Here is a 22,569-nt window from a genome sequence, read left to right as displayed (position 1 = left end):
TTATTTCTCTAAAATTAAAAACTGAATACAAAGGTCAAATTAATTAATTTAGACTAATAACAACAGCGCCAAATGTGCTAGCCTAAAAGTTAAATAACATTCATAGCACTGATAAATCAAATTTGAGCATTTCTTTTCAGACTAATATTTCTTTAACTCAGTTTTCCTTAATTTGGTGCTCACTTACTTATAAATGAAAGTTTATAAGTAATTTTTTTTTGTAAATAGTGGGAGATAAAGAGATGTTACTTACAGTTTAACCTATTGTCACCTGTTTTTCTGTATGGACACATGACTATAATTTTTCCAGTATGTATCTCAGAATGGACCCAAGTTGACATTTATGGTCAACTACTTTTCTGAGTCCATCCTCAGTAAAAAATGTTAGTGCTAATGCCAATATTTGGTGTTTGTTTTGTCAATCTTATTACTGAGATATCAAATTCTGTTTATAAAAAGTCTCACAACACAAAGCAAAAAAGATTTACAAGTCACTGAAAATGTTAGACACATTAATGATTCACCATGCAGAAAATGAAGTACTTAAAATTAAAAAAAAATTATCTTTCTTCAAAAAATTAACAGAACCTTTAAAGTGGTCTTTCAAAAGCAGTATGCTAAAAAAAAAATCTCTATCTAAATCTGAAAATAAATCCACTATTTAAAATTTTAACTCGTGGCAATGAAAATAAATGTAATCAAGTGAGCTGAAATAAATTCAGGTAATAAGGAGACAGCTTTCTTAACATTACTGAAATTAAAAAAATGAATACAACACACAGTTTTCTCAAAACAGAAAAAGTAATAGTTGACTGATTCATTATTATGGCCAAGATTAAAGATGAACTATTCATAAAACCAAGAATCCTTCCATATAAGGTACTGAGTATGTATTATGTGTCAGACATTGTCCTAGGAATTGAGCATAAGATGATGAACAGAAATGAAGTCCCTACTCTTATGGAACTTATCTTCCAGTAAAAGGAGAGAGACAATGAACAAATACACCCTAGATGGAGCGGTGATAAACCTGAGAGTAACAAGCACGCAGATTTTGGGCAATACTCCATGCCTGGATAAGACAACTTAGGCAGCAAGGCCTAGAAGAGACCAAACCCCTCGGACAGTCCTAGGAATACAGAATAGACGAGGATGTAGAAAAGAGATTGGACATGAAGAGCTGAGGTAGGAGACATCCAGCAGGCAAAGGAAGAAGGTGTTTCAAGGAAAAGAGAAAGATCAATCCTGTCAAACACTGCCAACAGAGCAAGTAAAATGAAATCTTAGAACTGACAGTTGAAATTAGCAAAACAAAAGTCAAAAACTGAATAGAGCAATTTCTGTGGATAAGGACAACTGCAAACACCCCTGTAGTTGGTTCAAGAGAGAATGGTAGGAGTGGATGGAGGGATGGAGACACATGCCAACAAGTCACGTTCCTCTAAGTTAAAGAAATGTTAAAATTTTAATATTTTTGAGCATTCTTCTTTTTAAAGTGGGTAAAACTCAAAGGCACCAGGAACTGCAAAATGAGGTCTTATGCTATTTCAATCTCATATAATACTTACTCTGCAACTCTCACTGAAAATGTCAGTTAGGAGAGTGCCAGCTTTTGATTGGAATTCAAGGCCGATTCAAACTGCCAATGTAAGGATACAGTCTCGTAGCTTGGTCACTAATATCTGTGAAGACTGGGTTTAGCAGGAGGACACAGGAGCAGGAAATCAGATACTATCTTAGTTAAAAGCACCCGTAACATAAATGTACAAAACTACATGGACACTTATTAGATAAGATGTTAGAGGTTTAAGGACAAACTCCTGGAAAAAGTTTTTTTTTTTTTTTTTTTTTTTTTTTTTGGTATGCGGGCCTCTCACTGTTGTGGCCTCTCCCATTGCGGAGCACAGGCTCCGGACGCGCAGGCTCAACGGCCATGGCTCACGGCCTCAGCCGCTCCGCGGCACGTGGGATCTTCCCAGACCGGGGCACGAACCCGCGTCCCCTGCATCGGCAGGCGGACTCTCAACCACTGCGCCACCAGGGAAGCCCCTGGAAAAAGTTTTGAAGCCAAATCATCCTTGAAGTCTTTCCAACATGTTACAAAACTTAAAGAGACTGGATTCCTAGGTATGATTCAAAGTGAATAAGATGAAAGAAACATCTTTTGACAGTCTACAAAAGGTTACTGTTAAATGCCTAAGTACAGTAAGCTGTGATTTCACACAACACTTGCTCTAGACATTTAATTTTCACAAACTCAAGTTTAAAATACTTTGAAATAGTTAACTTTTTAAAAGATTTATATCTTTCAATTTAAAAAGGGAAGTAATTCTTAAGAGATACTTTGCTATCTATGCACAGAAGAAAAAACTGATCAACTTTTAGACATCTGATGAAGATTAATCATGCTCCTTTTTACCTTGCTTTATAGATAAAACAATCATTAAATTAATGTCTGTAGAATTTTGATTTTTTTGTCATAGTATAGTTAACTAAGGAGAATAATGTTTAAAACAATATAAAAAGCTGGATTTTTTCCTCCAGTACTCATTTGAAGTCAACGTTGTTTGTTTGGTATAAAGTATCCCATTATTAACAATACGGTTCTTTATGTGTCATTTATTCTTTGTTTTCTTTGTTTTAAATCCCGAGTATCAAGTTCCCTGGGGTACTTCATTCATTCTCTGGTCATAGAAACTCTGAGCTCATTGTAAATTGTATTTAAAGAAATTGTTCCCTAGGCTAATGATAATAATAAAACAGTATAACTTTTCTTTTTAATAAGGAAAGCATTCTCATTTCAGTTGGACAAAGACAAATTGTGGTTTTGCTGTATTAGGACCTTGACCTTGTTATTGGGACAATACACTGGAAGAATCAAGGCACCTGTCACCATCTGGTGGCAGTACACAAAACTGCAGTTCTGAGATTTAGAAAGGGGCGTATACTCTTTCAGGTTTGAGTCAACAACGAAGTAATGATCTTCTTCATCCATTCACCTGTTGATGGCACTTAGGTTGCTTCCATACCTTGGCAATTATAAACAATGCTGCTATGAACACTGGAGTACGTGTATCTTTTCGAGTAAGTGTTTTCATTTTCTTCGGATTATACCCAGTGAATTTGCATTTAAAGCTGTCAGTCCAGGCAGCTGCTGGCTAGAGGACGTAATTATCATCACTATCATCTTATTCTAAATCCTCCAAAACATCAATAGACAGACGTGGGAATAATACTTACACTTAATTGTACTTATTCCTTATCTGCATGTTGTTTGGTTGCTCACATCTTTTGGCCAGGGTGAAGGTATAGTTTATATATTGTCTCCTCACCAACCAATAAACTAGTTTTTTATATTTTTTAAAATAAATAGTTTTAAAATAAGTAATTTCCAGAATATCTGAATTATACGTTAAGCTTAACCATTTACTGCGTGTGTTAAGAGTCTATTTGTCAAAATATCTGTAGTACTATTCAGAGAAGAATGCAAATGTACAATTACCAGGGTTTAAATTGAGTGAAGAAAGTCAGAAACACTGCTCCTGTCATTCTACTGTAAACTTGACAAAATGTTATTATCATTGTTTGTGAAGGATCTATAGAATTAGGTTTCTTTCTATATCTTAAAAAATATATACACACATAAATGTAGATATGTATAAGCACTAACAGAATGTGGAATCCTACCAAATGTATCAGAAGAAAAAGAGCTTAAGACACAGAATAGGAACTAAAATTTACTTATATAAATGTTAGTACACTAAATGAATTATAAAAGAATGACAGCTAGAACAAAATTTCCAACTTAAGGCTAAAATAGAAATAAGCTTTTCACTAGAATATAACATTCATCCATATGATACAAATGCAGAAAGGAAGATGGATGAAAATCTGTAATGATGTATTTTCAAACTGTCAGTCAACAATGCCATCTTCAGTTACACAAATGCTAAGTATGTTTCCCACATTCGAATTATATTACAGCTTACTGGAGGCTAAGTTACCCAACTGAACTCATTTTTTCTTAAAATCTGCTTTTTATTTTGTGTATTGGCATTAGGTAAGCATATAATCTTTCAAAACAAAGACAGAAAAATGGACGCCGTTCTAGACTGGCTCCTTCAACTGTGATTAGCAAGTCCTGTACAATTTTACTGCCTACGTGTTTCTAAACTTGTCCCTTCTTCTATACGTCCACTGTAATTTACCTTAGTATAAGCCCTACTCAGCTCTTCTCTGGAATCCCTGCCTCTAACGCTCTCCCTTTCTCCAGAACCTTTTTCATAATATTTTTAGTTATCTTTCACAAATGTAAGACTGAGCATATCATTCTTTTTGTTTAAAATTCTGCAGAAGTATATATGCCTTCATCTGCTCCCTCCATTTTACTCACTACTCACAGGACAAAGTCTAAACTACTAAGAGTGGCTTACAAGACCCTTCATGATGTGGCCCCACCCTCTCTAGTGTAAGAAACCGCCACGAGGACACTAACACTCTAAGCTACAAACGCATGAAGTTTCTCAAGTGAATCATGTTTCCTAACATAATCAAATGAGTTGATTCATTGGAAGTGGTTAAAATGGTGCCTGTTATGTGGTAAATGACTGCCATGTGTTAGCGATTACCATTTCATATCTTCTCTTTCCTCAAACCACCAACACTTTCCCCATGCTAACTCTGAGCTGATGATGGCTTCCTATTTTACTGAGAAAACAAACAAAACAAAACACAAATGGACAACATTCTCAAGCTGCTAACACTATACATTCTTTCCTCTCCTGTTATGATGGATCACCTATTTCTGCTCCTACTTGGCCAACCTTTCCCCTTTGCGCTACATCCCATCCCCTCTCCCACGGATGAATACTGTTCCAGCAATCCTTCCCTCTCTCCTGCACCAGCAATTTTTCTCTTTATTGGATCATTCTCCTTAAAAAACAACCCTGATGTTACCTTTTCCCCATTAAAAACCAAACCAAACAAAAATCTCTCCAGATCTCCCATCCTCTGCCCTGGTTTCACTTTATGTGTTTTCCTTCCCTTTACAGTAAAACTTGACAAATTTATCTATAATAACTGTCTCCAATTTCTCTTCCCCCTTTTCTCTTTTTTTTTTTTTTTTTTTTTTTTTTGTGGTACGCGGGCCTCTCACTGTTGTGGCCTCTCCCGTTGTGGAGCACAGGCTCTGGACGCGCAGGCTCAGTGGCCATGGCTCATGGGCCCAGCCGCTCCGTGGCATGTAGGATCTTCCCAGACCAGGGCACGAACCCGTGCCCCCTGTATCGGCAGGCTAACTCTCAACCACTGCACCACCAGGGAAGCCCTCCCCCTTTTCTCTTGAACCCACTCTAATGGAGCTTTGGCATCTCATCCGACTAGAGTTGCTCTCATCAAGATCATCAGTGACCTCCACGTTGCTAAATCCAATGGTCCCTTCTCAATCCTCACTTTACCTGACCCATCAGCAACATCTGATACAGCTTGTCACTATTTCCTTGAAATGCTTTCTTCACTTGGCTTCCAGAAACACCATAATGACTCGGTTTTCCTCCTATTTCTATGGCCACTTGTCAGTCTCTTTTGCTGATTTCTCCTCCTCTCTCCCATGTCTAAACCCTGAAGTGCCCCAGCGCTCAGTCGTTAGGCATCTTCTCTTTCCTCCCTATACCTACTTTCCTGCTGCTTTAATCCACCCTTAGGGCAACTCTCAAATTATTCTGCTATAAGCCAGTGAACTCCCAACTTATGTGTCCTGCCCAGACAGTTCCCATGAACTCCAGGGTCTTACATCGATCTCAACTTGATATCTCCACTGGACTTAAAAGGAACCTCAAACTTAACATATCTGATCATTTGCAAACACAGTGACAATTATTCCTATCCCTGTACCATGCCCCTTTGCAGCAACTCTAATCAAGAAGTGAAGTCTATTTCTCCATCCTTGAACATAAGTGTCCTGCTTTGACCAACAGAGTATGGCATATGTGATGCTGTGTCAGTGTCAAGCCTAAGCCTCAAAAGACCGTGCATGCTTTTGTTTTCGCAGAATCCTGCAATGTCCATGCAAACACACCCAGGTCAGCCCACTGAATGACAAGAGATATTTGGCCTAGTCACCCTTTTCATGCCAGCCTGGCTGACCTACAGATGCATGAAGGATCCCAGGCAAGATCACAACAACTACCCAGCTGAACCCAGCCTACTCTGCTAACCCACAGAACTGTGAGCAAAAGAGTGCTTGTTTTAAGTCATTACGTTTTGGGGTGGTTTGTTATGCAACAGTAGCTTACCAATATAATGTCCAAAATTAAGCCTTTGTTATTGCCCTCCAGACCCAGTTCTCCTACAGTCCCCATATTAAATGGAAATTACATTCTTCCAAATGCCTAGGCAAAAATCTTAGATTTGCCCTCCACTATTTTGGTATTCTCATTGCTTATTGAATCTTTAGGCAAATCCTGTCGATTCCCCTTCAAAATATATCCAATATTCCATGATTTAATACCATCTCTTAGGCTACTACTCTGGTAAAGCCACCATCGTATCTCACCTGGATTACTATGAAAGCCTCCCAAACTGGACTCTTTGCATGACCAGTACTTAGAAGAGTGTCTGACATGTAGATGGTGGTCAGTAAATATTTTTGAGTCAATGAATCCCCAAAACTTAGCTCATGCTATTCTTAGAGAGGAAAGACACCTGTAACCTCCTTCCCCACCCCCACTGCTGCCTGATAAATTCCTATGAGTCCTTCAACACTCTGATTAGGGGCCATCTCTTTATCTAATGCCTTCTCTAACCTTTCCTAGCTGAGTCAGCAGCTTCTTCTCCTATGTTTCCAATGCATTCTGTGAATATTGCTCCTGCAGACTTAAAATAATACCATCATGTTTTTCAACATGGCTGCCTTCCTCAGTATTCCAAAAGCCCTTCAAGATCAATGATAATATTTTCTTTACGTTATTGTGCCCTATAGCCTAGCATAGACTAGATATTTAACAAACGCAGGTAAATAAATGATGGAAGAATAAATGACCCACCTGAAGAAAAATGGTAATAAAGGGTGGAATAAATTTAGTAGCCAGTAAGGAGATGGGAGCAAAGGGAGAGAGAGACAAAAGGTCAGATCTGGTCAGGAGAAAGCAAACAGATGCACTCGGGCACACTGTCTTATAAACAACAGCAGCATTCTCTGTGGTCTCAATTCCTAGGATGAAGTGAGGACTGATGAAGAGGGAAAGGAACATGGGTCGAAGCTTTCCTACCACAGAGAAGATGGAGACACTGAGTCAAGATAAATTCTGGCCCATGACTGAAATGACAAGGATTTGTAGGGATGCTAGAGATGTTAGAGCCCAAACTGAAATAAATATATTGGCCATTGGGACAGATGCTATCGGTTCAAGTATGAAAAGTTTTATTGCACTTGACTATTTGATTTTAGGAAATCTTTGTTGATATCATCCTTTAATTTTCCTTAACAAAAATTACAAAGAGGAAAAGGGTATGAGAAATCAGCTTAGTGTCACAAAACTAACTGGAGGGAGGACAGAGACTAAAACACAGGTCTCCTTCCCAAGTCAAGGGCTCCATCCATGCCACAGCTCACACCAGGCAAGCAAATAAGTAGACAGATTCTGGGCTGGGATTATAATCCAGGATAAAAATGAAGTCTAAGTCTTAGAAAAAAACCTGGCTTTTACACTGATATTCATACTAACATCTGAATGTAGTGTTACCATAGGAAGAATTAATCTCAAAGCGAATAATGAAGTTAAGCTGTGAAAATGTACTGAGGAGTAGCTAGGAAACCTCATTTGTGCCTTTCCTGCAACTCACTCCACAGAGAATAGACTGCTCTCCCTGAGACTGTGATTTCCTCCACTTTTCCTTGGAGCATGAGAGATGTTAAATGTTTGCATCAAAAGGCAATATCAATATCAACAGATAACGTTTATTAGGCACCTCATTTTATGGATGAGGTAAAAAGGGCTCAGATGCATCAAGTAACTTAACTAAATAAGTGGCTGGAAAGGAAATCTGAGCTTAAGGCTTTCCATCACTACATCTTTATAAGCTAAGTAAGTGAACACAGTGCTTTAGTATATGTTAGTATTCCTGAACACAAACCAATATGCATGCAGATACTCAGGTGGACTCTTTTGTCACATTTAGCAAGTTTTGTCTCACTTGAGAATGTGATTATGGGTATAACAGAAAAACTCGTTGCAAAGTAACCTAAAGCTCTCATATCTGGGCTTGAAAGTATGACATACTTTGATATATATATTATATGTTTACCTATTTAAAATCTCTGGGAGAATCGTAAACTGTCTTAATGTTCTATTTACCATTTCTTTCTACAAAAAAAATAAAAGCAAATTATTTAGCTCCTTGGACAGTAGCTAGAAAATGTTTATATTAAACAGAGTCATGTGAAATACAGTTTTTCAGCTGGAGGATCTTTTGTAAAATTCCATCAGTATAAACTCAGAATTATTAGATATCACATCATCACATTATAGTTAAATTTAATTACTACTGAAGTATTCTTCCTCTATTTTGAAGATGTACTCTGAGTAAGGACAGGAATATCAACCATAAGATAACAAGAAACACATGATCTTAAACTCATAGCTTACACTGAAGAAATGATCATCTTAGGCATTTCCAGTCAATAAATACTCCCTGAATGCTTATGATGTATAAGATATTGTCAGAGGATATGGGACAAATAAAACGATGCTTTCAAAAGAAATGAGGAAAGATAATGAAAATACAGAATGTAATATTCTTAAAAGAAAGCGGGCACCTATATCATTCCCCACCTCAGTCCACTACAAACTTACTGCCAAATTGCTTACCAATTCTAAAACCTACATAAATACTTTTGAAATAAAAAAGTAAATTATGGAACAGTAAAGGAAAAGTTTATATACACATCTCTCTTCTCTCTCATGCCTTTGCACACATATAAATATGGTAAGACAAGGAAACTGTGTGACTTTTATTTCTATAATTATTCTATTTCACTAGAATAACAGGTGAAGTAATTTCTATGTATATATGTATGTGTGCATGTATAAAATAATTTTGCAACTTAAAAAAATTACCAAATGAATTTAATGTGCCAGATTATTTTCAATTCCAAAGATTAATTTAAAAAGAACCCTATGCTTCAGGGGAAAAAAAAACTAAAGAAATACTGATTAATAATGCTCATAAAGTTGACATGTGGAGCAGTTTATGTATGTCCCTACTTTATGTATGCCATCTACTTAGCTGGGAACTTGAGTTACAGTATTTAGGAAACCTTTTCCTTTTAAACCATGCTACATTCTTAAACTATGAAGGGGAAAATAACCAATCCAAACCAAGCTAATACTCTGGAGGCTAGAACCAAATGGAAACAGAAATGTAAAAACTATATATTAAAGAACAAATTTTTACATTATTTATTAGTAGGCAAAGCTAGATATTTAAAAATATGGCCTCCTTTGTAGTCAGGAGAACTGGGCTCATGTTCTGACTCTACCATTTACTATGTATATTTCTAGGGCATATCATTTATCCTCTTTAAGCCTCCGTCTCCTTAACTGTAAAATGGAGACATTATCTCAAATGAGGATGTACTAAAGTGCTCCACAGTAGTAAGTACATAGTGGACTTACCAGAATAAGCAAGAACTAGTAAATACAGTCTTCTATACATAATATTTGATACAATATTTTAGAATCACAAAAGTGTAAGACAAAAATGATTCTCATTTTACTAATTAGTAAAGGGAGGTTCAGTATAAATAAGCCATCTTCTAAAGCAAGATGAAATGCTAGTGTGATGGACGGCAGTGAAATTCAGGAAAGAATATCTTAGGTAGTTTTAACTCTGCCATATTTAATTTTCCTATGATGTACTTACTACAATTCTAATATATCTATAAGACATTAAACTATTTTTAGATTCCATACTTGTTTTTAGTTGTGCTAAAGATTAAGCCTTCTGGTTTCTGGAATTGGGTAGTCAAACTTCAGTGATATTCTGCTGAGAATAAGAAATCTGTATCATTGGAGTACACGCAAGTAATGATTCAGAAAACTGGTAATTTTGAGACATTTCTAGGCCATGATTTCAAATTTGCTCCAAGATGGTGGTAAAGGAAGTGGTGGTACTGATAACACTTAGACACAATATGAACAAAATTATATTGACACAATGTCAGTTAGAAACCTATTATCCTTTAAGAGAGGCAAATCTGATTTTCTTATGGTCTTTACATTTTGTTTTACAATATTTTATTAAGTAATTTGGTAAAATAAAACCAGTAATTATACTTTTTTTTAGAGAAGTTTTCGAGAAGACTTGCAATAACCCTTTAGGTAGAACAAAACGGTTCTGATTCCTTAGTTCTCTTGTCTGCTGCCACTATGACTTTATCAGGGTAATTTCTCTTTTACAATTTTATATTTAATATGAATTTTCTGCCTGGTTATGATGGTTTTTTCCCTTTTACTTCCTTGTCCTTACCTTTAAAACTTCCTGCAACCTGGGTATATCTAAATGTAAAGTGTCTGTCACTCCATTAAATGGGTAAACTAAGTCTTCACTTCTCTTTCATTCTTCTATAATGCTTATCAAGGAAGAAAAAACTATTTCACACACATGACACTATTATGTTTCCTTGAAATTGTTCTTTTAAGAGACATTAAAGTGAATATTACACACGAATAGAGATGATTATCTAGAAATTGATACTTATATTTACAAACTAATTTCATTAATTGAACTTGCCTAATGTATAGTGCAAACCTAAAAAGTATACTCTTGTATACTCTTTTCCGAAGACAGGTAATAATATCATAATGAATAACATCATTTGCTAACTATACACTACCCTGGTTCCTAATAAAAACTAAACCAGCTGGCATTCTCTTAAGTAATCCTAATAATAGCTATAAAAGTATTTTTGTTGAAAAATAACTTAGATCTAAGTGTGGATGTATTTTACTAAAGTAAAGCGAAGAGGTCATGCATTTGAATTCAAACAAATGGGTGTACAAGCTGAGGCTTCCAAAAACTCTCTCAATTCAGTGAGTGTGTTTATACACTGTATAGCCAATATGTGAACTGAAGGCCAAGAAGAGCATATTGTTGTCATACTAGGAGGTTTGAGAAGTTTATGGGGAAGCCTCAGGAGCTTATTAAGAAAAAAGAAGACTCAGGTAAATGTAATTTGTTTTGGGTCTGTTTTCCAGATCAGTATGAATTACTATCATGGATAAAGGGCTAGAACAATCCTAGAAGGCAGAACTGGAATCAACTGATTGGTTTAACTTATTAAGAACAAGAACAAGAACAACAACAACAACAAAAAGCAAGAGAAGAAACAACACTGTGAGAACATTTGGAAACCTAAGTTGCTATACATTTCACAGACACCATATTCACTTAAAAGAAACAAACAAACCTGCCCAGTACAGCCTCTCCTCCACCCACTGGTATAGTGAAATAGGTTCATTCTCTTGGGGCATCTCTAAGTAACAAAAATTCGGTGTAAAACAATGAAAGTTATCCTTATAACTGACGCTTACCATAGTCGTGCATATTATAAAATTTTTTTTAAATCAATGTTTTCTTAATATATTTTATAGTATGATTTGCTTATTCTGGAATTAGAATAGAAAACATAAAAGTCATATTTTAATAACTACACTTAATAAAAAAATGTGATTAAAAACAAATGTCTTAGCTGCAGAATGTCGTAGGTCAGAATAGCTTAAGTGCTTCAAAAATGTGGGAAGGGATAACGTCCTCATTAAATAAAACCAGTTAGGTGAGTTGATAAATAATTAGTAACTGATAAACAACTCAGAACAAAGCTTCAGAAATGGTTTGATGAGGCAGGTAAGGCTGACAAGACTTACTCTGAAGCTGAGGCTGCTGGAAGGAAAGGGGCTGTCCGAACACAAATGGGCTGTGGACTAGGGAAGAGGGAGGTTTTGCAGCTTGATCAAAGATGGAAGGAGCTGGGAGATTGGGCCGTGACTGAATGGAATTCAATATGGCACTCAGTTGGTCACCTGCAGTGGGCAAAACAGTCAAAACTACAACTTGTTATCAATTAACATCCAAAATGGCAAAGTAAATGGTGCTTTATGACATTCAGATAAAGTTAAACACTAAATAAAACAATGCCAATTCAGAACTGTTGTGGAAGTTGGTGACTGTTATTCTCAAATTAGGGACCGAATGTTGTATGTTGTTTTAATAATGGAAGCACCCCAACAAATTTTATATAATGGCCCACTTACAAAAACAAATCCATTTAAATTCATATACAACATCTAGCAGCAGCATGAGAGAATACAGAGTCTATGAGGTAAGTATGATAAGTTGATTCAATACCATACAAGTATAAAGGAAGATCTAAGTCGATGATGTCTTCTGTGCAGTACCTGACATTGACTATTATCACCCTGCCTCATACGCAGTACACTTCATGCAGAAAATATGCAAATAATATGAATAGTTCCATGTAGGACTGAAGGGAGGCAAATTATATGTTATTAATTTAGTAATACATTTATATTACAGTTATAAATTAATATTCTCTTTTTTAAAGTTGTTATTGCCAGAGAAATTATACATTTTTAAAAGCAAGAACTCTTTTGCTCGGATAGGCAATGTAAAAATTTATAAAAGACCTATAAGAAAAAAAGGAATATGAGGTACCTTATTTGAATAGTATCTCAGACATGAATTCTGATATTTTCTTCAAAATTAAATACAAAGGACATTAACAGAAAAATACTTTTAAAAATAAGAAATGATATATTGGATGGATGATAGCTCCTTATTTATGAGAATATAAATATTAAATTGTTTAAATGATGCTGAAGAAGAAGGGTTGGGGGGGGAACCATATGCAGACTAGCTGATGCAGAAACTGGAAAACAGTACCTTTCCAGGAATATTTTCTAGATATAATAAAGTTTCATAAATAAAATTTTAAATGAAACACCAACAAGAAACAGATTAATATGGAAAGAACTGTGCACATAAGCTACATCTCTTCACTTAAAAAAATTAATGCTGCAGATTAGAAAAGGATTTTAGAGGTGATGAAGAATTTTATAAAATTGTTTTAAGGAAAAAGAATTTTTGCAAAAAACAATTGCTTGATGTTGGATAGCATAAAGAGTTAAAGAAAATGGGAACTACAATTAAAGGTAAGATAATAAGTAAAGGTTAGATATATTTAATCAGATGAAAGTTTCTTAATATTTCTTCACGCCATCTAAATATTTTAAAAGCCTATTAAGTACATGCTATTTTTGAACAATATTAGCAATATCACTTTAAAAAAGTAATACATTATTTCTAATTATTAACAAATGTTCTCAGCAATGTTTGTCTCTATTGAAAGTTGGTTTCTATTCTTATGATGTTTTAACAAATTCTGTTTTAAAGACTGATTTAATGTGACAGCCACCAGTACAATTTAGACATTTTAGAGACTGAAAGCATACAATTTGAATTAAACATGGCTTTAAAACAGATTACTATACAAGTATATAGTGGTAAGTAAACACTGAGATTTTAATTTAAGGACTGGGAGCGGCAGAAGGAAAGGGACATGAAGAAAACACCACAAAGCATTTACCCTACTTAAGCATGAAGGTCTAGTTTAAGTTAGTTGAAATCTGAGCTACCAGAAATGAGCAAGCAGATAGTACCCAAGCCTGTAGGATAGAGCAACCCGATGTAGGAGGAAGAGCCAAAAAGAAATCTTGTAGCTAAGGCTTCCTTCTTAATAAAAATACTTTGTGGAAAGTAATAAAGGTATCAAACAGAAAGTGGTTTTATTTTAAATTGAATATTTCCTCTATACAGATGTAATTCTGTATCTTGTTGACTATTTCATTATTTCACTTGCTCTGCAAGTCAGGTATTAAAACAACTGTATTTGTGTCTGGAAATCAAATCTCATGAATTAGTTTAAATAACATTTTAAAGTAAAAGTATTTCCATGTAGGCTATCTTCTCCTTCCTACCCATTGTCCAGCTATATGCTACCTTCTGACAATATCGTCGATTTTGAAGCTAAGAGTTAGGAGCAGGTTCATAAGAAAGCATGTCAATGTGTCCAAATTTACATACAAATGGAATTTTGGATGAAATTCGAGCATAAATTACTCCAAAATAATTATTATTTGGACTGTCCATGATGCTGGTCTCTTCTATTAATGCAACCAAAACAAGTTGTATACATTTTATATCCATATGGCTTAGGGGTTTTGTTTTTACAATTTTTTGGTTTCATTATACATACCAAACCCAAAGCTATCTTTCATGTCATTCGAAATTAACTAAGATAAATTGATTAGACATTGAAAACCACACATGCTTAATAAAGCTGATGTGCAATATTACTTAAAAATATTACTTAAAATATTTTGATTTTAAATGGATCATTTTGGAAAGTTCGTTTTTGCTCATTAACATTTAATAATAACTGGATGATAAAAGTTCTTCTACTGGATATAGTGACACAGAATCTTTACGATGTGAATTCAAAATGAGTGTCTACAAAATAAGAACAGGTAAGCAAGAACTATAAACTTAAGCTAAAATGGATAAAACCAATACTGTAAAAAGAACACTGTCGTAAACATTTTGATTGTTAGTTTTCTAGGAACAAACTTAAAGTTTTGTGTGTGAACAGTAATAAAAATGGTTATAAGAGAAGGTAATAAAAATATTACAGTTAGGTAAGTAAAAGACTCACTTAAAACACCTACCTTTATTATTTCCGAGTCCATAATCAAATCCTTGGGCACTGCAACTTGCCCCTTTATTAAAAGCTTGTACTGAGAAAGGGCTTGGAGGAGGAGTTTGAGAATTTTGATCCAGAAGAACTTGTTCTACAATAAAAAGAACATCTATAAAATTAGTTTCTTATGTGCTATTCTCCATTTATAAAGAGAGAAAATTGCAAGAAAGATTTTTATGATGGTTAAATTTTAAAACAACCTCACAGTTAGATTTGATAATAGGTCTACCAATTAGGTCACTGACACCAACAAAGTAAAGTATATGACAAAATCTTTGTTTTCATCAATCAAAATCACTATAATATTTAGAAATGGGATATGCTCTTATGGAGTCAATTTGCTTTTATTGTGCTATTAACATTTGCTATTATTGCTTTTTTTTGCTTTTATTGTGCCATATATATATATATGGCAAAAAATCATTAAGTGATCACAGAGAAATTTAAACTTCTCTCACACCTCTTTTCGGGTTGAGTATATATCTTAGTAGAAACGATATCCTAATTTAAGAAGCATTTTATCTAAAAAGAACCTTCTACCTTCTAAGTATATGGGAATACAACTGCTATCCTTACCATCTGATAGCTTTGTTATTTCTTCACTTAGCTTTCATATAGAACTTATAAAGTATCTTCACTTTGTAAATGAGAAAACCAAGGCACAGAGATATTAGGTAATTTAGACAACTGAAAAGTTAAGAGCTGGCATTTGTACCCTGGCAGTCCAGTCCCAGAGCCTACTCTTACACATTATGCTCATTGCTAGTTAAAATGATTACTAAGCTAGAAAGACCCTGACAGTCACTTAAACCATTCTCAGATTATTTAATTATGTCTTATATAAAGCTGATCTCGCTTTAGGTTATTATCATTTATATCTGAATATCCCTATATAATGAAAATGTTTAAGAATTTATGAATATGTAATAATTATATATGTAGTAAGTATACTGTAAATGGGAAAGTTGTCTTGTAAAATGTCTGATTTACATGAAATGAAGACTTTTGCTTTTCAAAACATAATGAAGAATAGTTCTACCATCTCAGGATATTATTTTATGATGACATCATCTTTGACTAAGAAAAATTGGTCTGTAAAACAAGGGAGGAAGTAGGTTCTCAAATTGGGTTCAGTGGATTACTGATGCAGTGTGGTGTAATGAGCACAGCATTTGAAATATGAATGAAGATTCTGGTTCAAGTCTTTCACCTGCCCTGTTTCCAGTGGTATGACCATAGGCAAGTCATTTTAAATTCTATGAGCTTAGAAATGTAAAATGAAGATTATATAACTGATCTCAAAGGCTTGCTGTGGGGAAAAAGGGGAGAATGTTTAATGTACCATGTTAATATATCTAAACGCACTCTGTCATTCACACAAATTCCAAACCTTTCTTCAATCTATTTATATACTATGGCCATATTACCTCTTGGATAATGGTTATTATAACTATACTCTTTTGGATAAAGACGCATATTCATTTAATTGTCTGACCCTCTCCTATAAATTCTGGGATTTGGTAGAAAAGTCTACGTTTGGTTTATCCACTCATTGTGATGTCCTAACTAATACTTCTGTGACTCAACTTGTATAGTTAGACAACTTAGTGAGCAACCAGTATGTGCGAAAACTGCTTTAGAACTAGGAATACAAAGATAAAAAACCTGTGCCTGTCCACAAGGGACTCACAATCTGGGTACGAAGAAATAAAAATTAACTTCAATATAATATCATTTTTGTTCTAGTGGTGAATTCAGTTCTTTAGGATGAGAGGTAACTCTTCACTCTGTGAGAATCAGTTAAAGCTTCACCTAAGTGATGACATGGTCTGAACAAGATTTCGCCACCAGGAGAATGAAGAGAAGAGGATAAAAAGGAAAATCTTTTATTAAAGGAGATCATTGTTGAAAAACGGTAAAATAAAGTTTAGAGCTGAAACTCTAACAACAAAATAGGAAACCCCCAGAAGAAGCTAAGCATATATTCAATGCTCCTTTCCTGAGACAGAATTCAAACAGAATGAAATTGCCTGGGAGAAGTACTACAATCAGTGGTTTGAAAACTGAACTTCCATTTAGTGGTAGAAAGAGTAAAAGGTTTAGTCCCGAACTGGCACAGAAGAATTATCATTTAAATTCGTATTAATGAAATGAAAAGCATGTTTTACAAAGACCAATTCATATGTTTCACATTTCCTTCTAATTCTCTTCTTTTATGTGTATTCATTTAGTACCTATGTATTTCACATAGGAATTTTACCAATTGCAAGATTTTTAAACCTTTAGTTTTGATTTTACTTAAAAAGTAAACACATAAAAAAGCTCTTTACAACAAAAGAAATACAGTACAGTTTAAACTTCTGTACTGCAAAGGTAAATCGGAATAAATCACAAATTTAAGCCAACTTGCCATCTTCATGTCGGAGGTACTGGTTTCCGCCTCTGTCTCTAGCTAAGGACCATGCCTCTCCTTCATCACTCTCACAGAACTCTACCATGCTGTTCTTATCCAGCTGCACCCATGTACCTTCAGAATTGGTTACCTAGTACATAACAAAAAGCATGATTGATTGGCTTGATTCTTTCAGGGCATTCAGGCTGAAAACCAGCAAAAAGTTTAAGTGAGTAATTATTCCAATAAATCTCTATCACCAAATTAGTTTCTGAAATTAAGACCACAGCCTGAGGTAAGACAGAAATCAATAAACAGTCTTGTAAAATAATGCTCACTGATGACTTCAGTAAAAATATTTTTTAAGGCACAGGATAATCCCTTAATAATTTTAAATGCTACCCCAAAACACACGGCTCTTTGTTTGGCACCTGAAATGTCCTAACACAGCATACTCTCTATTATTTAGGTTGGTAGTGCCTAAAATGCAACTTGAAAATAACCCTGACACTGAGAAATAGCATGACACACTACATCTTTAAGCTCATCAGCTGAGGCAAATGCCACAGTTGACTAAAGAGTAATGTTATTTGCTCAGGACTTCAGTGACACCCATATATGGGAACGAAGAAATGAAACCCTTTAAATATAACACATCTCCAAACTGATCCATAGCAAATATTTCAAAGTGCTGTTCATCCATGACAGTACAGTACACATTTGCAATAGTGAAAAGATATTTGCAAATACCGAACATTTATATATACAATACAAATCACTGTTATATAAATATTGTTTTCACAAGGATAATCATGAGAATAAAATTATTAAAAAAGAAGCACAGAAAAATTGCATTAGTATTTTCAATACAGGTAAAGATAAAGAACATTAACATTTAAAGACCTGGGATGGAAATGGCAACCTTTGGAAGAAAGAGATGCTTTGGTTGTATTATATTAAAAACGAATATCTTAGAAGTCATGAAGCTACAAGAATCCATACCTCTCCCACTGCTTTGACTTTGTTTCCCAGAACTAACATTCCAATTGGGATACCTCTAAGGTTAGGGCAGCTTCTGATGTTGTGACCGGAAGGTCCCGTCTTCACTACCTTGTACATGCCTGGCCCTCCTCGCAAGAACGGCATATCCTGCTCTTGCATTGTTGCTTCCTGTGGGCAGCAGGAGTTTATGTCTTTGAAAAAGTCATCAGTACTAGGTTTAGGTTCCTGAAAATTTGAATAGGAAAAAAAAGTAAACAAAATACAATCTATTATCACTTTCAACATCCTTCTTAATTGCTTTTACAGCAAGTCCATAATGCATCAATTAAGAAAAAGAACACATATCCAAAGATAGCTCAAGGGTTGGTTAATACTACTATTAAAGAATCTTTCAGTTATTCACTTCTGAACAATATTTAAAATAGAGTTGAAGAGAAGAAAAGATAGCAGGAGAGGAACTGAACCTCTAGCTTCTGTCCACCATAATTTGAGAAACACAGTAGTACTTGATTTTACTTTTATCTTTTAGTGAAATATTTAACAGTAGGATAAACAAAAATAGTTTACTATATGAACCACAACTGAATAATTTTGAATCATTATTACTGCATTACTGCCTGTCGGTATGGGTTAAAACGTCTAAATCTTCATTTCCTTGTACTTTTGTTTATAACTATTAATAGAGAAAATAGGTATGAGGATTCTGGAGACTCATCTATAAACAGAGATAACAATGATGAAAAAATGTGCATGAAATATAGCTACATGTTAATATTTACTAGTTATGAATGAAATAAGAATGCTTATAGAATTTTAACAACTCACACTTTCTTAATACAGTACAAATAAAAATGCCTTGTTAGATTTGCTAGACCATTGTTAAACAGTGATATACTAATGCTTTTAACAGAAAAAGATGATTATATTTTAGTAGAGCGGAGAGATTAACATTAAAGATGTGGTTTTATATAAATATAAATACATTTGGATATAAAAGAGTCACTTCTAAAATGAAAGAAAGGAACATACCCTAAATTTCCTGTTGAATCTGAATGCTGTGATGAAATTACTTCCTACGTGAATGCAATAAAGAGAAATAATAACCTTCCCATATTTGCTCTTTTTCCCAATTAAATGTAAAGGAAAGTTCTACACTGGAAATTCTTCCACTGTCATTATTACTTCTTTAAAACAGACTTCAACTGCATTTTTAAATACAGCAATATAGACTCTACAAATTGCTTTATTCAAATATAGTAAAAGATCATAATGGGACACTTATTCAAACATTAGGTTAAAATTAAATTAATATTTAGTTATGTTATAAATAGGATAAAAATGAAAAAAAACCACTAACATATTATGCAAGATAAAATATTACTGAATAGCTCAATCCCTATGAGTAGTCTCATTCCAAAAGAAATGTCCATTACATAGTGGAAAATTAAAAATAAAGTCATAAGGTTAAAAAAATGTGGATTCAAGAATTCTCCGTACCTGTGACTTTAATTTAATATATGGTTGGTCAGAAAAAATTTTAAATCCATTATTAACCTTCACATAATATCTTGTAAATTTCATTGTGGTGATGAATAATCATCAATTTTTACTTACACAAATACGTACTACGGACAGTATTTATTTACATTTACTATAATTACTGTACCATATTTGTCCAACATTCCTTATTTATATATTGGCAATTTAATGGAAAGGAGAATTTTAAGTACTTGAAAAATTTAGATTTACAATCTAAAATAAAATATGCATTTTATATACCCATGCATGCATATTTGTAAAAATTTATATATGTGTACAACTATATGAATACAAAGAAAGCACTCAAAATAAAAATGGAGAGTAAGGTCTAAACTTTAAATTGTGCTGTTTTACTCATGAGATTTTCAGTAAATATTTAAAAATATCATTGTGAATGATCAATTTTAGCAAATACATGATGCTATTTCATAGATGGAAGAGTCAAATTAGTCATATGTACAAATGATCTTTTAAAAATTACATGGCATGATGTAAAAACTAAACAAATATTCACAGATGTAGTGAAAAAACAATTTCACTGGTCTTTAATGATACATCTCGAGCATTTAATTAAGTTATAACAATATTTCCAATTTGACCACTCAGGGTAACAGTGAGAGAAAAGTCTTGGCAAACACTAATAATAATTATAATAATTGCAAGTTATTCACTGAAAGGCAATATAGGAGAACTGTCCTAAAATATTTAATATTTTATTGATTAGTTAAAGAAACTATATAAATTAATAAATGTACAGCAAAGTCTATCCTTTTTCTTAATACTAAACAGTATAAAAAGAACTGATAGACCTAAAATCACAGAACTGTGTCTGTTATTCTCAAGAAATCCTAAAATGCATGTTTTATTCTATACAGAAATTTAAGACCTGGGCACCAGCACATGAAATTGATGAACTGCAATGTTAATTTTTGCTCCCTGCAATCCCACCCCAACATTCAAAAGGCCACTGTGCAAGGCTAGGAAAAAAACAGAAGAGCCATAGGGTTGGAACTCTCCCACCTAAATAAGTAAGTTCTGAAAAAGCTAGACCTGTATATAATTGTTGGAGAAGCTAGTCATAAAGTTAGATATACCAAATTTGAAGTCAAGTAAAAGTTGAACTTACACTAGTAATACAGTCTTTGGCAGAATTAGAGGGGAAAGGTTTATGGGGAAACTCAATTGCAGAACTCTGTATAGATCGATTTTGGTAAAAAGAAATTTTTTTTAAATTAATCTTAAGTAAAGGCTTCAAAGATACAATGTAAAATTTGTTATACAAGCTGAAATACCTGAATAATGTATGACTGTTCCTTACAGTTAACTCACCTGGGGGAAAAAAGCTTTGGAAGTCCATGAAAATACGTCCAAATCCCTGACTCCTTGGCTAGCATTAAAGATATTCTGAGCAACAAAGTTTAAGAAAGAAAAATATCAACAAAGAAAGGGAACAGGATATCATCTGCAGAAGATGCGTTCACAGTAACAACAATGTTCTATACTCTAGCACCAGCACTGGAATATTATTTCACTAAAGGGAAACTGAAGCCACCTGAGTAAACCACACAGCAAAGAAATTCCGATACATAAGTTTTTGTCAAAAGCTCTCCATGGATATAGTGTGTCATGCCATTTACTACAATTAAGAGCCAGACATTGATTTAAACCTTAAGACAGTCAGTGCAAGAAGGACACCTTCAAACTCCTTTAAATGATGACGTGTCTATTCCAGTACAAGCCAGATTTCTTTTATGACAGAAGACAGTCTGCTGTTTTATAAAGAAAATGTGACTAACACAGATTGTATAGATAGAGCAAATATTATTATGAATAATAATGGCATGTAGTATATGTGAATTCGTTATCCCTGTTTAAAGTACAAAAAAAGTCAAAAAGAAAAAAAATCGAAGTCATTTTTCAATTTTGCTCTCTTCTATAAATGAGAAAACAGTCACTTGGAAATGTTACTGAAAGCTGTTAGCAAATTTGTTAAGAAAAGCATAGAGAAAAAGCATACAATCTGAACTTTTATCAAAAGGCAGACCTAGTTTTCTGCATCTCAAAGTTTAGGAAATGCACAGAGCATTTAGGATCTCTACTTAAGAGTCTAAAAATATTTTGTTACAGAACAACCAATTCACAGCAACATGGTCCCAGAAAAATCAACATTTTCACAAAATGTTTTCATAAAAATTAAAATGATATACATTTACATAGACATATCATCCTATTGAACATATTTATTTGATCGGAAATTAAAATCCTTCCAGAAACCAGCAATTACACAATTTTACTGCTTATATAAATACAAAAAAGAGGACATTCAAAAAGTTAATGAAAGTTGTCATTATCCAAGACTTCAGCACAAAAGAAACAACACAATTCCCAACCAACTGTAAGCCATTTTAGATAATGAGAATTTATTTAATATTCTCCAGTTCTGTATTTTCCTCATGTATGTACATGTAGGGACAGATGTAGATACAGACCCATATACATACATATATGCTAATACAGAAATATAAAACATATAAAAGCCAGAAAAAAAATGAGCTTCTATTAGTGTGCCTACAGATAAATGCAAAACAAAAGAAAAAAACAAAAAACCAAAGCCCCCTTCATATTTAAAAATAGACAGCAGACAGGGCACTTCCTCTTTAGGTGAAGTGGAAACATGTTGCAAAGTATTCTGAAATGCTATTTTGGGGGGAAAAAGATGTCCTTACTGGTTCGTCCATGTATGTAAGAATTTGTGGAGTATTTGCTCAATGGTTTTTCTCCTTTGCAGAGAATAGCGGTGCAA

The 22,569-nt window shown here is 34.0% G+C and overlaps 1 protein-coding gene across 14 annotated transcripts in view; it reads right to left on the bottom strand.

Annotated features, from left to right (window-relative positions):
* The window catches only part of MYCBP2 (MYC binding protein 2), a 273,870-nt gene that overhangs the window by 50,964 nt on the left and 200,337 nt on the right, over nt 1–22,569 (bottom strand). For 6 of the 14 annotated variants that reach the window (XM_049700957.1, XM_049700945.1, XM_049700954.1 and 3 more), the window contains exons 53-57: nt 21,096–21,170; nt 18,228–18,452; nt 17,244–17,376; nt 14,802–14,924; nt 11,925–12,104 (exon numbers count right to left, since the gene is read on the bottom strand). In XM_049700957.1, the coding sequence (XP_049556914.1) occupies nt 11,925–12,104; nt 14,802–14,924; nt 17,244–17,376; nt 18,228–18,452; nt 21,096–21,170 (736 nt within the window). The remainder of the gene's footprint in view (nt 1–11,924; nt 12,105–14,801; nt 14,925–17,243; nt 17,377–18,227; nt 18,453–21,095; nt 21,171–22,569) is intronic. The other 8 variants (XM_049700949.1, XM_049700950.1, XM_049700958.1 and 5 more) reach the window with 6 other exon arrangements.

This window comes from Orcinus orca, chromosome 18, assembly GCF_937001465.1.
Source record: "Orcinus orca chromosome 18, mOrcOrc1.1, whole genome shotgun sequence".
NCBI lineage: Eukaryota > Metazoa > Chordata > Mammalia > Artiodactyla > Delphinidae > Orcinus > Orcinus orca.
This window is presented reverse-complemented; position numbering and strand designations above follow the sequence as displayed.